The sequence below is a fragment of the Micromys minutus genome (genome assembly GCF_963924665.1).
Source record: "Micromys minutus genome assembly, chromosome: 31".
Lineage (NCBI taxonomy): Eukaryota > Metazoa > Chordata > Mammalia > Rodentia > Muridae > Micromys > Micromys minutus.
This window is the reverse complement of record NC_137966.1, coordinates 16,098,785-16,114,285: the sequence shown is the minus strand read 5'-3', so window position 1 is coordinate 16,114,285 and position 15,501 is coordinate 16,098,785. Positions and strand designations below refer to the sequence as shown.

The 15,501-nt window shown below is 45.2% G+C and overlaps 1 protein-coding gene across 1 annotated transcript in view; it reads right to left on the bottom strand.

The window, feature by feature from the left end:
* PDPK1 (3-phosphoinositide dependent protein kinase 1) overlaps positions 1 to 9,353 on the bottom strand; it is a 61,832-nt gene extending 52,479 nt beyond the window's left edge. Inside the window, exon 1 of the mRNA XM_080942270.1 lies at positions 9,230 to 9,353. Within this exon, the coding sequence (XP_080798396.1) occupies positions 9,230 to 9,253 (24 nt within the window). The 5' untranslated portion in view covers positions 9,254 to 9,353. The remainder of the gene's footprint in view (positions 1 to 9,229) is intronic.
* Positions 9,354 to 15,501: the final 6,148 nt, after the last annotated feature.

Sequence of the window (15,501 nt, the reverse complement as noted above, 5' to 3'; positions counted from 1 at the left end):
CGGATACAGCTGACCCAGAAGCACCAACCTCCTCCTCACCACCTCCCATAATCAAGGAGCCAAAAACTAAACCCTCTGTGCAGACTTGTGCAAGGCATCACCCTGCCAACAAGTTACTTTTAAATTTCAATGCAACCAAATGTTCTATCAGGTATGCAAATACCTAGTCATCTCTTTTCAAAGGTAAAACTTGAAAAAAAGGCTAAAAATACCATTTTTCTTCATCTATGATCTTCAGAAATAACCTCAACAAGTTGAGGAAATGGCTCAGTATAAAAAGCACTTGCCAACCAGAGTTTGGATCCTTAGCACCCACATAAAAAGCTGAGAAGGAATAGTAGAAAACATGTAATTTCAGCACACAGGAGGCAGAGACAAGAAATCTCTAGGACAAGCTGCCTAGCTAAAGTAGGTAGAATTAAGCAAATTCCAGGTTCAGCAAGAGACCCTGCCTCAATGCAGTGAGGAAGACATCCAAAAACTTTGAGCCTCTGCACTCAGGTACATATACTCAAACAATGCAAACCCACACATACACACATACCATACACACAAAGTACATTAAAAAAATCACAAGTGCCTTATAAAAATCTATCAATGACCTACTCCAACACTACTTTGTAGTTGATTTTTGTTGCCGCTGTTGTTGTCTAGCAGTCCTAGAAGACAAAATAGTTCTCTTGCCTCAGCCTCCTGAATGCTGGGTTTAGCGGCATATAATATCATATCCATAGCTTTGTGCGGAAATTAAGTTATGACATTATCAAAGTATAAAAGTAACAATCCAAGAGAATATAATACCACATTCACTAGCAGTGTGCTATACACAGGGTCAGGGCACACTTCACAATGGAGAAAGTTGATAAAGACTGACCCTTAGACAGGTTGATCACGGTCAACATCTACAGCAATACATCCCTTCATTTTTGTTTTTTGAGACAGGGTTTTTCTGTGTATCCCTGGCTGTTCTGGAACTTGCTCTGTAGACCAGGCTGGTCTTGAACTCATTGAGATCCACCTTCCTCTGCCTCCTGAGTGCTAGAATTAAAGGTGCCACTATCTTCAGGCAGCAATACATCACTTTGATAGTATGCACCCTTGATGTTATGTAATATGATGAAAATTATACTTAACCCACCCCATATTCTTCTCCCCAAGACCCATAACTCCATTTTGACCATAAGGACATATACACCAATAAGGTGGCATCAGACACTGTTTTTCTAAGATCAGCCAGGTTGTGGTGTCACACACCTAAAAGCAATGACTGCTCTTCCAGAGTTCAATTCCCAGCAACCACATGGTGGCTCACAACCATCAGTAATGTAATCCAATGCCTTTTTCTGGTGTGTCTGAAGATAGCTACAGTGTACTCATATACATTGAACAAATAAGTAAATAAACAATAAAAGAACTGTGGAGGGTGGTGGTGATGTGTGTGTGAGCATATTGCCTAACTTGGTAAAGTACTAAGTTCAGATTCACAGCACCTATGTAAAATGTGAGGTGTGATAGTATGTTGGTCAGTCTTGCTGAACTGGTGAACTCGAGGTTCAGTGAAGACTCTGTCTCAAAAATAAGGTAGTGGGAAGGGTGCTGCTAAGCAAGCATAAGGACCTAAGTTCAGATTCCTGGCAACCAAGTAAAAAGCTAGACATTGTAGTGTATGCATTTAATCTCAGCATTTACCAGTTAGTCTAGCCAAAACAGAGAGCTCTAGGTTCACTGGGAGACCTTACCTCAAAAAACTAGTTGGAGAGCATTAAAGAAAGACATTCTAAATTGATCTCTGGCCTACACATACACTCATGTACATTCAAGCATATACTATACACACAAAATAAAGTATGGGAAGATAAAGTCAAACCTCCCATTCCACACTTAGGCAAATATACACATCCAAATGTAAACACACACACACACACACACAGAGAGAGAGAGAGAGAGAGAGGAGGGGAAGGAAAGGGAAAAGAAGAAAAGGGAAAGGAAAAAAGAGAAAAGAGAAAGAAAAAAAGAGAGAGACTGAAGGCACGGATGAATAAATTAGTAAAGTGCTTGTCATGCAAAGGACCTAAGTTCAATTCCCAGAATCCATATAAAAAGTTGGGTGTGGTGGTGAATCCCTTGTTATCTCATCACTCAGGAAATAGAGACGTGCAGATCCTGGGGTTAGCTGCCAGGCAGTCTAGCCTAGTTGATGAGCCCCAAGTCCCTGAGAGTCTCAAAATACAAGGGTGGGTGACTCTAGGGAAATGATACTAGGAGTTGAATTCTGGCAAACACCAACAGAGAGAGACAGAGACAGACAGTAAACAGGAGGTGGTGGTACAAACCAGAACCAAGCACTGGGAAAGCTAAGTCAGGAGGATGAGGATCTAAATTCTAGGCTAGCCTAAGAGACATAGCAAGATCCTGTCTTGAAAGGGTTGGAAAGCTGGACAGCAGTGGTACATATGTTTAATCCTAGCACTGTGGAGGCAGAGGCAGGCAGAGCTCTGTGAGTTGGAGGCCAGCCTGGTCTACACAGCTAGTTCCAAGATAGCTAGAGCTACACAGAGAACCCTGCCTCAAATAAATACAAACAAATAAATAAGTGGGAACTGAGGAACAGGGCTGTGTTCACTGATAACAAAGAACACCCTCCTAGGTATAAGAACCAAGAGGGCAGAATGAGAAAAGAGCAACAGGGGTCACCAAGAAGCTGTAGGCTCTGAAAGCCAAGGCTATAACAGAGTTTATCTTAGAGACACAGATATGGAACACAGAACAAATGGAGTAGAACCAAGGCCTGGGGAAAGGAAAACCACCATGAGGCATACTGGTGAGCCAAGGCTATACAGCCACGGAAATGTGTGTGTAAGGGACCTTCCACAGAAGGGAATTTCTTTAGGCAAAGAGAAAGAACATGGGAAAGACAAGAGGTCACTGAGAACCTGGCAGCCCAAAACATCCTGGACACCTGCTGGAACATAGGTATGTAGATGCATTTGTGCATCTGTCTGCCTGTCTGTGACAGTGTTGAATGAAACAAAGTAACAATCCAGGAGGAAGAGGAGGGGGAACAAGCAGTGGAGATTCAAGCCAGCAAGTCCTTGGAGGGAGGAAAGGGAGAAGCCAGAAGGAAAGAACAATAAGAGCACAAAGGATGCAGTGAGTGGGCAGGTCACACGTAGGGTAACATGCAAAGAACCACCACCCTACAGTGAATGTGTGAATGAATGAACTACAGTCTCCCTCCAACCCAGAGAAAGCTGCACAAGCACAATTCCTAGGACTAAGGTTCCACAGCAAGGTTCAGAAGACTAAACAGCCATTGTAGGCCCTGCACCCACGCCCAGTTTAGGTCTCCCCAAAACACTAAGGGAAAACTGAAAAATCAGCCCAAGTCCCTTCCCACATTTCTACCTCAGGTCATTCAAAGTTCTTGGTGAGACTCTCAGGGAATCGTTTCTGAAGATCTTACTAGCCCTCTCTAACAGCATCCAATATGCAGCTGCCACTTAAAGCTACAACTCCTTTCTACTGCATGTAACAAACTCAAGTTTCAAAAGAGAAAAAAGGCTGAAGAATGGGGCTTTAACCACAATCTCGCTATAAAAGCTATGTCTCTGATGGAGGGCATTTGGACCAATGTCTGATGAGACCTGAGGCCCCTGAGTGGGAGAACCAGCTGTAGTTCCCCCCAGGCACACACAAGACACATACCTCAAAAGGAACAACCCAAGCATCTAAACAGAACTTCAAGCAAGGTCTGTACATACAACTCCCCTCAGGATGGAAATTACTTGAAACATAGACTAGCAGAAAGGGTACTGATCTGTCTGTGAAATGAGGGAACTCACCAGACCACCCAAAAACAATTTGCCTACCTTCATCTGGCCCCTTGACAAAACTGCAGGCAGAAATCATGTATTCATGTTCTGCAGTAAGCGGTGAACCTTTAGTACTTGCTGCTCTAGCTTTTGTGATCTCTATATAATCCAGCAACCTAAAATCACAATCCTGAACCAGACACCTTAATAAGGAATCAATCCTTTCCAGTGGTGTTATACACCTTCAAATCTCAATCAACACTAAGGAAGCAAAGACAGGTAGATTTCTGTGGGTTCTAGGCCAACCTGATTTATATAGTGAGTTCCAGGACAGCCAGGGCTACACGGTGAGACCCTTTCTCAATAAATAATCTTTTAAAAACCCAGCCCTTTATAATGAATAGCTCTTTTTGTTTCTTAAAAAACAGGCTGATTATCTTATCCAGGCTTTCCTCAAATGTGTGAGTTCAGTGAGATTCTCTTGTCTTAGCCTTCCAACCTAACTTAAATAGTTTCCTTTTTCTTTTTTAAGATTAAAAAATGTTTTTTATGTGTATCGGTGTTGTGGCCTACATGTAAGTCTGTCTGTGTACTTGGTGCCCAAGAAGGTCAGAGCAGGGCATTGGACCCCCAGGTGGTCGTAAGCTGCCATGTGGGTGCTGGACATCTAACACAGGTCTGCTGGAGAGTAGCCAGTGTATTAAAGCAGAACCCACCACCCATCAATATCCCAAACAGCCCTTTCTCATCACCATCCCTACTCTAAGAAAATGTTCACTGCCTTTGATCTAATAGCTAGAGACTGAACATACAACCTGTTTGCAACATTCAAGTAACTTTAAAAAGGTCTGGCATCACACCAAACAACTGAACAATGTGATCCAGTCACAGAAGAATGCATGACTGAAAAGATTTGACCGATATATGTCCCAAACTTACAGTTTCCACACAACACTTCCTCCTGCATTGTATTGCCCTTTGAACCTGCCATCAAAACAACTGCACTGCATACCCCATAGCCACCTGTCATCCCACTGACAGGCCTGCAGCACATTTGCAACTGCTAAGGGCGTCATTTCTGGACCACTGTTTCTCTGCAATGACTTGTTCTCCTCAAAGAACTGAAAACCCGCATGGGATTCCCAGTGTGCTCCACAGAAGATACTTCTTGGAAAGAGGAAAGCACGTGCTGAGGGCTACTCTCCAAACACATTGCCTCAGACAGCTTTATCTCTAAAACACTTACATGCCCATCTCCGGTTCCTACCAGGGTCAATCAGTTGCCTAGGAGCACCTCAACTCCAGCTCAAGTGGCTCAGAAGATGAGGACAGGCTGAAAATGGAAACACATATCCCCAGGAGCCACCTGTTCCTCTTCCCCAAATCTGTACTGAAAGCAGCCTAGAGGCCAAGATCAGCCTGCCTTCAGCCCTATATTTCTGCAGACAGCTGCTAAGACACTTTCCTTCTCAGAAAATTCCTGTCAAAAACATTTTTTCAAAAGTACTCAGACATTGACAGGAAAGATGGTTCAATACAGGAAAGATGGTTCAATAGTTAAGAGCACTGGCTGCTCTTCCAGAGGACCCAGGTTCAATTCCCAGCACCCACATGGAAGCAATCAACTGTTTGTAACCCTAGATCCAGAGGTTTTGGCACCATCACATAGACAACATGTAGGCAAAACACCAATGAAAAACATAAGTACTCAGATGTTAAGAGCACTTCCTGCTTTTTCTTGGAACCCAAATTTGGTTCCTAGCACCAGGTGGCTTTATAACCGCCTGTAAGTCAAGCCCCAGGGGATCAGAAACCATCTCCTGGCCTTTGAGGCACCCATGAACACATGGGATTTACTCACAGATAAATATACACATACGAGTAAATAATTTATTTTTTCAAGAAGAAATATACAACAATCCCTCACTACCATCTTTTATGGGGTTCTTCCTTGCCTTGCCAACTGGGTCATTGCTGGAGATGGAAATACAACCTGTTCTATGACAGACAGAGCATGTAAGAGCTAACTCAAGAAATGTAACATGGCAGGCTCAAGAGATGGCTCTGCAGTTAAGAACACTTTTTTACTCTTGCAGAGGACAGGGGTCAGGTTCCCAGCAGGCACATAGTAGCTAACTACCATCTATAAGTACAGTTCCAAAGGATCTCATGCCATCTTCTAGCCTCCAAGGGCACTGCACACATAAGATGCATGCACACACACACACACACACACACACACACACACACACACACACAAATTTTTTGTTTGTTTTGAGACACAGTTTCTCTGTGTAGCCCTGGCTATCCTTGCACTAACTCTGTAGACCATGCTGGCCTCAAACTCAGAGACCTGCCTACCTTGCCTCGCCTCTTGGCAGAGGAGATAAAAAGCATGTACCACCATGGCCCAACTCAAAATAAATCTTACAAGGGGACAGGGCGCTGGAGAGATTGCTCAGTGGTTAAAAACACAGGCTGCTCTTCCAGAGGAGGCAAGTTCAATTCCCAGGACAAACATGGATTCTCACAACTCTCTGTAACTTTACAATTCCAGGAGATCTGACCCACTCACAGTTATATATACAATGTCGGCAAAATACCAATGTACATGAAATAATAAATTTTTAAAAAAAAGAAACTGGGAGGTGGTGGCACAAGCCTTTAATCCCAGCAATTGGGAGGCAGAGGCAGGCGGATCTCTATAGTTCCAGGACAGCCAGGGCTACATGAAGAAACCTTGTGTTAAACACACACCTCTCCTCCAGAAAAAAAGAAAGAGAGTGTATCACAGTCTAGTTTGTGTCACATACCTTTAATCCTAACACTAGGGACATAGGCAGGTAGATCTCTGTGAGTTCAAGGCTAGCTTGATCCACATAGCAAGCTCCAGGTTATTCAGAGGTTACATGAGATCCTTATCTTTAAAAAAATTTTGGTAATTTGAAGCTACTTTTTGCATGCTTTCTAACTTTCCCTGACAGATGGAGCACCCCTGGAAAATCTAAATCATCTTAAATTTTCCTCAATTTCCCATTTCTCCCTCTGACCAAACCACATCTCTTTTTTCCAAAGGGGCAGGAGTCCAAGCCTCACCCCAGCAGAGCACCCGCCTTTGATGAGAGCAAATCACACATAGCTTCTTCCAAGCAGTTGTTTTCTGAAAGAATGTACTGCAATGGGCCCCAGGTGTCAAAGACTGTGGTCATCTGCCCATAGAAATAGAATGTCTCTCCTCCTCCAACAAGGCACGGCTAATATACTCAAGCTCCATGCATCCTGGGCAGTGGCACTCAGGACTTTCTCACACCAGGTGCTTGGCTAAGCTGCCCACAGATTCTCTCTTGGGAGATTCTCACGTGATAGAGTGACACTAGGTTCTCTGCCAAAAAACAATCTGTTACTTATGAGTCATGTATTTGACATCTCTTACTTTAGTTTCCTCACCTGTTAAATGGGAACAATATCTACCTCACAACACAGTAAGAGTAAAGTACACATCTAAATACCTGCCTTGAAGAGCTCAATAAATTGTACTTAAAACCTCTGCCCACCTTAACTGCAGACTGAGCTAGGCCTAATTCCACAGCCTCAGGTCATACTATTTATTGGCTTTACAAGGGATAAGAGGAAAGGCTTTGAGGAAAATGAATTGAGACAGTGTCAGCAAGCCAGGTTAAAGTTCAAATGCAAATACACTTTAACCATGCAAATCTCCCTGTTCTCAAAAAAAAAAAAAAAAAATCCATCAATGGAGCCATGTCTGCCTTTCCTAACAGGAAGCAAAGGATAGTCTACATGTGGAGGAACTCTAGATGACAACATGTAAGGCCCAGTTCTTCTCATTTCTTTACAGAGAAGTCTATTGTTTATCCTGTAATTTCTTTTGCTCACTAAACTCCAGTGCTTTTAACATTGAAAAAACTGCCTGGTGAGAAGAAAATTGTAGATGTCAAATGCCCATCATGGAAGTGTCAAGACAAAGTGAGAAAGCACACTCTTTTCCTCTTCCCATAGTCACCATCACATACACACCTTACATTACAACAGCATCACTGTGTCAAAGTTCACTTCATAGATACCCACAGTGCTGTCACTCTGACTTCCACCATTCATGTTTTTGCATGCTAGCCCAAGCACCCCGGGGTAAAGACACAAGTATTGCAACACCCTTTTGCCTTTCACCATTTTTCTCAACTGGATAGGTCCTCCTCCTTTTAGAATGTGGATTAATTACCATCCATCTCACAGCAGAGGGTTATAACTTGGAGTCCATGGATGAGATGCAGAAGGCTCTAGAGCCTCTCTGGTAGGTAGCAACAAAATTCGATGCAGCTGTGCATGCTTCTCAAAGGGAGCCCATACTTTCTGATTTTCAAAGGGGCTCATGACCCTCCAATAACATTCAAAACCACTACCACTGCTACGTCCTAGACCGTACTGAACCAAGTGAGTTTCTTGGGTCCCCTGGAATAAAGAGACCTACAACCCCTTTCCCACTCCACCCCACCCTCTGAAGAAGGTTGTGATGAGAATCGAACCTAAGAGCTCTGAACAGACTATCACTGAACCACAGCCCTAGCCCAAGGAGGTCTGCCTTTTGAACCAAATTTTGCTAGGCGTCTGACATCTTCTCATCAACCACTTCGTATCTCATACAAGGTAGACACGCTGAATCCATGATCTAAGAACTCTCAAAACTTAAAAAAAAAAAAAAAAAACAGAAAATACAAGACAACTATGGACACTTTTAACAACACGGAGAAAACAGCAGCATTTCACCCAACAAGTGGTTGGTTGTCATCCTCGTCCGTCCGCCCGCCCACCCCCCAACCCCTCCTCCCTGTCAAACTTAGGCTCCCCTCACTGGGGCCTCTAAGCCCGGCCTCCCAGGGCTTCCCACCTCACTCAGCGTAGAACGGCAGGCAAAAGGAGTACCGAAATGCCCCGCTGACCAAGAATTTGGAAAGGAGACGCCAGCATCAGGTGCTACAAGCAGGAACTCACATCTCCTGATTCCCAGGACCCTCCTCCAGGTAAAGGCCAGAGGCTGCTCCTCCGAGGGCAGGACCTCAAGGTAAACCCAGAGGCTCGGCTCCAGGCTGCACAGAGCCGAAAACAAACTTTCCAGGCACTTCCACCCCGCCCGGCCGGGTGACACCTCCCGGCCTCCCCCGCCCTCCGCGCCCTGTCAGCGCCCCCGGCTGCTGCCGCCAGCCCGAGCTCGGGCCCGCGCTCCCTGCCGCAGCCGAGAAGTACCCTAGGCCAGCGCCAACAGTTCTGCCCGCCACCCAGCCGCAGGTGAGGCGCCGCCCGGCCCGCGACACCGGGCCGCCCCGCCTCGCCCAGCAGAACCCAGGCGACCGCCACGCTCCCGGGTAACGGACCGGTGCGCCCTACAGCCGCCGCGCGCTCACCAGCTGGCTGGTGGTCCTGGCCATGAGCCCCGAGTCGGCGCGGGCGCCTCCCCCGCAGCGTTGCGCTGCTCCGCGCCTCCTCAGCGTCCTCCTCCCCGCGGCGGAGCCCCAGCAATGGCCGCCCTCATCCTGCGCCCGCCCCGCCGCCTGCCGCCCCCAGCGCCACCCCGCCCCCGCGCGACGCTGGGCGGAACTTCCGCAATGCAGCCGCCGCTCCTCTCGTCCATTGGTCAGTATAGCTATCATTCGCCGCGGGCCATGAGGGTCCCGCCCCCGACCAGGAGCCGTATTTCCGGATTGGGGCCCGGCGCGCCTGTAAAGGGTGGCCGAGCCAGCCAATCCGAGGTGACGGGAGGGGCCGGGTCGGGAGCGCCGAGCTGTCATCCGAGTTCCCTGTCAGGTAAACTGAGGCTCAGTTGCCTGCTGGCCAAGGTCACACCTGGGGCAGCAGCTGGGCTGAGCTCGAACCTGCTACCTGGACGACTTGAATTTGATTCACAGATCACGAGTGATCTAGGAAAGAAATTGGACTATGATTTGAAGCAGAAAACAAGCCGTCTTATCACTCCTGACGAACCTGTTTTTGCCTATATTTTCATGGATGTCTTTTTTTTTTTTTTTTTTTTTTTTTTTTTTTTTTTTTTGGTTGTCTTTGTGAGCTTGCTTTTATTCTTTTTATTTCCTTCCTAGCAGGCTCTCACTATCGAGCTATCGAGACTAGAGTGGCCTCATACTTGCAGCAATCCTGTCTCAGCCTCCCAACTGCTGCAATGACAGGTATGAGCCACCACACCCTCCTTTAGTTGTCATTGTGACGACGCTGTAGTTGCTTTTTAATTATGATGAAACACATTTTTTTTTTTTTTACTTTTTGTGCTTTGTGTATGGTGTATGTGTGTCCATTTGAGTGTGGCTGTCACCTATACCAGTTGCTTGAAGCTTGCTGATTCCTCTAGGCCGGTTGGCTGACCAGTCAGATGCATTGTGATCCCCGTCTCTGCTTTCCCAGGGGGTGAAGGTACAGATATACTCCCACCGTCTCAAGCTTTTACACGAGTGCTGAGGACTTGTCTGCATAGCAGGCACCTTACTGAGCCATCTCTACAGGCCGCCTCCATTTTTTTTTTCAATGTTCGGAATTGAACTCAAGGCCTCATACATGCTAGATTATTTCTAAATTAAAGGTTTCTAAATACACCCATAGCCCTTGCCACCTTTGTGTGCGTGCATGCGTGCGTGCCTGGTGTTTTGAGACAGGGTCTCAGTATGTAACCCTGGCTAGCATGGACATCACTATATAGACCAGGCTTGCCTTGAGTTCATGATCTTTATGCCTTAGCTTTCCTAGTGCTTATGTACAGGTATTCACCACCCGTTCCAGATTCTTGTCATTTTTGTAAAGTAATTTAAAGTCTGCTGAAAATGACTGTGAGTGTTCAGCCTTAAATGGGGCATCTAGAACCAAGCAATAGTGGCATCTGCCTTTGATCTCAGCACTCAGGAGGCAGAGGCTAGGGCTACACAGAGAAACTCTTGTCTTCAAAGACTAAATAAATAAAATGGGGCATCTATATAATTTCCCTTCCAAATAAGGCTTAGGGAACATTGGAAAAAGAGGGGAGGAAAAGAATGTAAGAGTTGAGTCGGAAACAGCACTGGGGAATGCTGATTCTGAACGTGCTGTGGCCTTGGCACCGAGGGGCTCAGGATCAGACCAGTCAAAATTCCAACACAGACGGGAGAGGACCTCACCAGGTTCACACCTATCTCAGTGCTTACTGGCAGGTGATGGCCACTGGGGAAAGGCCATTCTCCTTTGAGGGTGTGACCACCAGAAGGTTGTCCATGCTCAAGAGGTCAACCACACACACCTGCACACACAGAGACAGCGCTAACCAGACTCAGGTTACTAAAAGATATATTGCTACCTGCCTCACTCAAAAGAGTTTAAAGCCAGATGAAGTGGCGTGTACCTATGGAGTCTTCTAACGTGGGAGAATAACTCGAGTCTAGGAGTTCAAGACCAACCTGCGCCATATAGCAAGACTTTCTCAAGAGAAATGTAGATAGTATAGAGCAGCCAACACTCATGGGATAAATTCATAATGCCATGTAGACAGAATGAACTGCTAAACCAGCAGGAATGGCCACTGACAGCTTCACATGGACCTCATATTGATGCTAAGTGAGGAATTTCCTCCTTCATCTCATTTGTTCTAAAGCATCCCTGACGTTGTTACTCCAATCTTCAGATGAGAAAATTGAGGCAGGGCAGTGGCACTTCTGTAGTTTGCAGTGCTAGGCCTGGGACCTAAGCATCCACATTCTAGAACCTGTCTATCGACCCCTAAGGATCCAGCCCATAGCTATCCATTCTCCTAATCCACCACATTTATAGGCCTTAAAAACAGGGGCTGGAGGGATGGCTCAGCGGTTGGTTAAGAGTACCAACTGCTCTTCCAGAGGTCCCGAGTTCAATTCCCAGCAACCACATGGTGGCTCACAACCATCAGTAATGGGATTCAGTGTCCTCTGCTGGTGTGTCTGAAGACAGTGACAGTGTACTCACATACATAACAAACTTTAAAAAAAATAAATAATAAAAAATAAAAAAAACCAGCCAGAGGGATGGCTCAGTGGGTAAAGTGCTTGCTATAAAGGCATGAAAACCTGAGTTTAGATCCTCAGTGTAAAGCTGACCACAATTAAGCTCATCTGTAGTCAGTATACCTATGACAGAGAGTCCCTAGAAGCCACTTATCCCAGATCCTGAACAACAGATGTGACATGGCTCAGCGGGCAAAATCCTTGCTGTAAGCCTAACAACCTGAGTTTAATCCAACCTAAGTAAACACAGGTGAGAGCTAACTCCTGAAAGTTGTTGGACCTCCATGCATGTACCACAGTACAGGTAGGCCCTCATCATATGCACACAATATAAGTTTCCTAACCTTTTATTAAATTTGTTTTGTGTGTATTTTTCTTGCATGTGCATCTGTGTACCACATGTGCCCACAGAGGTCAGAAGAGGGTATCAAATCATCTGGAACTAGAGATGGTGGTGAATCAACATGTGGGTGCCCCGCAAGAGCAACAAGTGCTCCTAACCTATGAGCCGTTTCTCCATCCCTATAATAAGTTTCTATGAGTTCCAGGCCAGCCAGGATTATACAGTAAGACCCTGTCTCAAAACTCAGAACAATAAAATAAATAAGAAGAAACCTGTGTCAAACAAGGTAGATGATAAGGACCAACATCCGAGGCTTCTCTTTGACCTCCATTTATGTGCCTGCACTCGCACACACAAATATGCACACACTCCCATGGGGTATTAGCAGAAAAGCAATATATAACCACAAATGATGTTTCTCCATATAAATATACTGCTTAGAAAGATGGACATAAAAAAGCTGGAAGACAGAGGGTACTGATTTTATCACAGTCTTTTTTAGAACTACTTATTTTGTTTTTAACTTTGTGTGTCTGGGTGTTTTGCCTGCATGTACGGATGAGTGCTGTATGTGTGCAGTGCCCAAGACGGCCAGAAGAGAGCATCAGATCCTCTGGGACTAGAGTTAGTAAGTTGTAAGTTGCCCTGTGGGGCCTAGGAATCGAACCTGGTTCTCAGGAAGAGTAGATAGAGCTCTTACTCTCTGAGCCACCTTTCAGGCCCCACTATGTGGACTTTTAACAACTGATGCAAATCAAGATTGATAAAATGGAGCTGGGTGTAGCAACTGAGGAATTCTGTAACCCCAGCATTCCAACACTGAGGCAGGAAATCATCAACCCCACTTCAGAACCTCTCACTCATAAAGCTGGGGAAGAATATCTGTGACCCCATAGTTTACTATTGTTTTGTGCTGCTAAGGACTATGCCCATAGCCTCACTTCCTCCAGGTAAATGATCTACCACTGAGTAACATCCTTAGTCTTGGCAGCACAGATGAGAGGAAAAGGCCATCAACTTAAAGAGCAAGAGTTAAGTGAAGTACGTGGAGAGTTTAGAGGGAGGAGAGGAAAGGGAGAAATGATGTACCTATGTTAAAATCTTAAATATGTATTTTAAAATTTATATATACATATATATGTATACATTTAATATATGCATGTTTATATATACATTTATATACAAGTATATAAAATATAAATTATACATACATATGTATGTTTATATATAATGTTTTTTAAAGCCAGGTGGTAGTGATACATGCCCGCCTTTAGTCCTAGTCCTCAGAAGACAGAGGCAGGCAGATGCCTGAGTTCAAGGCCAGCTTAGTCTACGGTGTGAGTTCTGGGACAGCCAGGGCTGCACAGAGAAACCCTGTCTTGGAAAAGGGGGGAGGAAGAGGAAAATGAAAAGGGGAAACAAAAAATGTAAAAACAAATGAAGAATCAATGTCTTGTAAAATAAATGAGGGACGAGGATATAGTTCAGTGGTAGAGTGCTTGCCTCGTATGTGTGAGGCTCTAGGTTTAATCCCCTGTACCACTAAAATTAAAACAAGATAACAGGGAGGAGGAAATGGCTCAGTGGATATAAACATTACCTCACAGGGACCAGGACTAGAGTTTGTATGCCATGAACCCACTTAGTAGCTAGGTAGTACTCAACACTCAAAAGGCAGAGACAGGAGATTCTTGGAGCTAACTATGCTAGCCTATCCATAAGCTCTAGATTCATTTTAGAGCTCCTGCCTCAATAAATAGAATCAGGAAACCAAGGAAGACACTCAGTGTCAACTTTAGGCCTCCATACGTATGCATATACACATGTGAATGCATACACACAATCTCCTATTGATCTTGGATACTGACATGCACTTACTACAAGAAACAGAGCAAAGAGTAAAGTCAAAGAAGCCAGTCAAGCCAGGTGTGGAGGCACAAGCCTTTAAACCCAGCACCTGGGAAGCAGAGGCAGACATATCTGTCAAAATCAGGACAGCCTGGTCTATGAAGTGAGTTCCTGCAGGCAGGATCTCACAGTGAAACCTGTTTCAAAAAATCAAACCCAGTTTTTTTTTCTCAAAATAATAATAATAAAGCAAGTTAAACAAATTTAAACCCAACAATGGCTAGCAAGAGGCTCTGCAGGTAAAGGCACATGCTGCAAGCTTGGTGACTTTGAGTTCAATCCCTGGGACCTATAGAGAGAACTGGCTCCTTAACGTTGTCCCCTAACCACCATATACAGGCTGGGGCACACACGCCACGCATACACACATAAATACATGTAAAATAGTTTTTTAAGAATCCACTGAAAGTGAGGTGTACTACTGGGAGGTACTGTTTGGTAGTGCTTGGACATGCATGAGGTCCAAGGTTCTTTCTCTAGCAGGGCAAAAGTGAGATTTGGTGACACACTCCTCTAATTTTAGCAGTCCGATGGCTAAGGTAGGAAGACCTCAAGTTCAAAGCCAACCTTGTCACAGAGTGAAACCCTGCCTGTCAAGATGGCTGAGGTAGTGTGAAGGCACAATGACCTGTTACGTCACCTAGGCTTCTGGCTCTTACACATGCCACTTTTCTTTTTAAGGTAGAAATTTGATATCCAGCCTTGGTCAGCCTAGAACTCATTATGTATGCCAGGCTGGGCTTGAACTCGGATCTTACTGAATACTAGGATTAAAGGCCTGAGCCGACACTTGAGGCCTGTTTTTCAAAGGTTGTGTTTTTTGGTTTTAGCTTATGTAAGGTTTTGTATGCACAGCACAATGTTGGGAATCAAACTTAGGAACTTGAACAGAGCTAGGCAAACGCTCTACCTCTGAACTACAAATTCAGTTCCTAGTAAATGGATGTAAAATTAAAATCAAAATCAAAACCTAAGAGGAGCCAGGAAAGGGTTTAGCTGGTAAAATGCTTGCCCTGCAAACATGAAAACCTGAGTTAATTCCCAAGTCCATCTTGCAGAGGACCCAAGTTCAGTTCCCAGCACCCAATCAGTTTCCTGCAGCTCTACCTCTAGGGAGAACCAACAGCTCTGGTCTATGCAGATACCTGCACTCATGTGCACCGGCCCCACATACACACATACCCACCCACACATACACATACCCACCCACACACACACACATACCCACCCACACATACACACATACCCACCCACACATATACACATACCCACCCACACACACACACATACCCACCCACACATATACACATACCCACCCACACATACACACATACCCACCCACACACACACATACCCACCCCCCCACACACACACACATACCCACCCACACACACACACATACCCACCCACACAT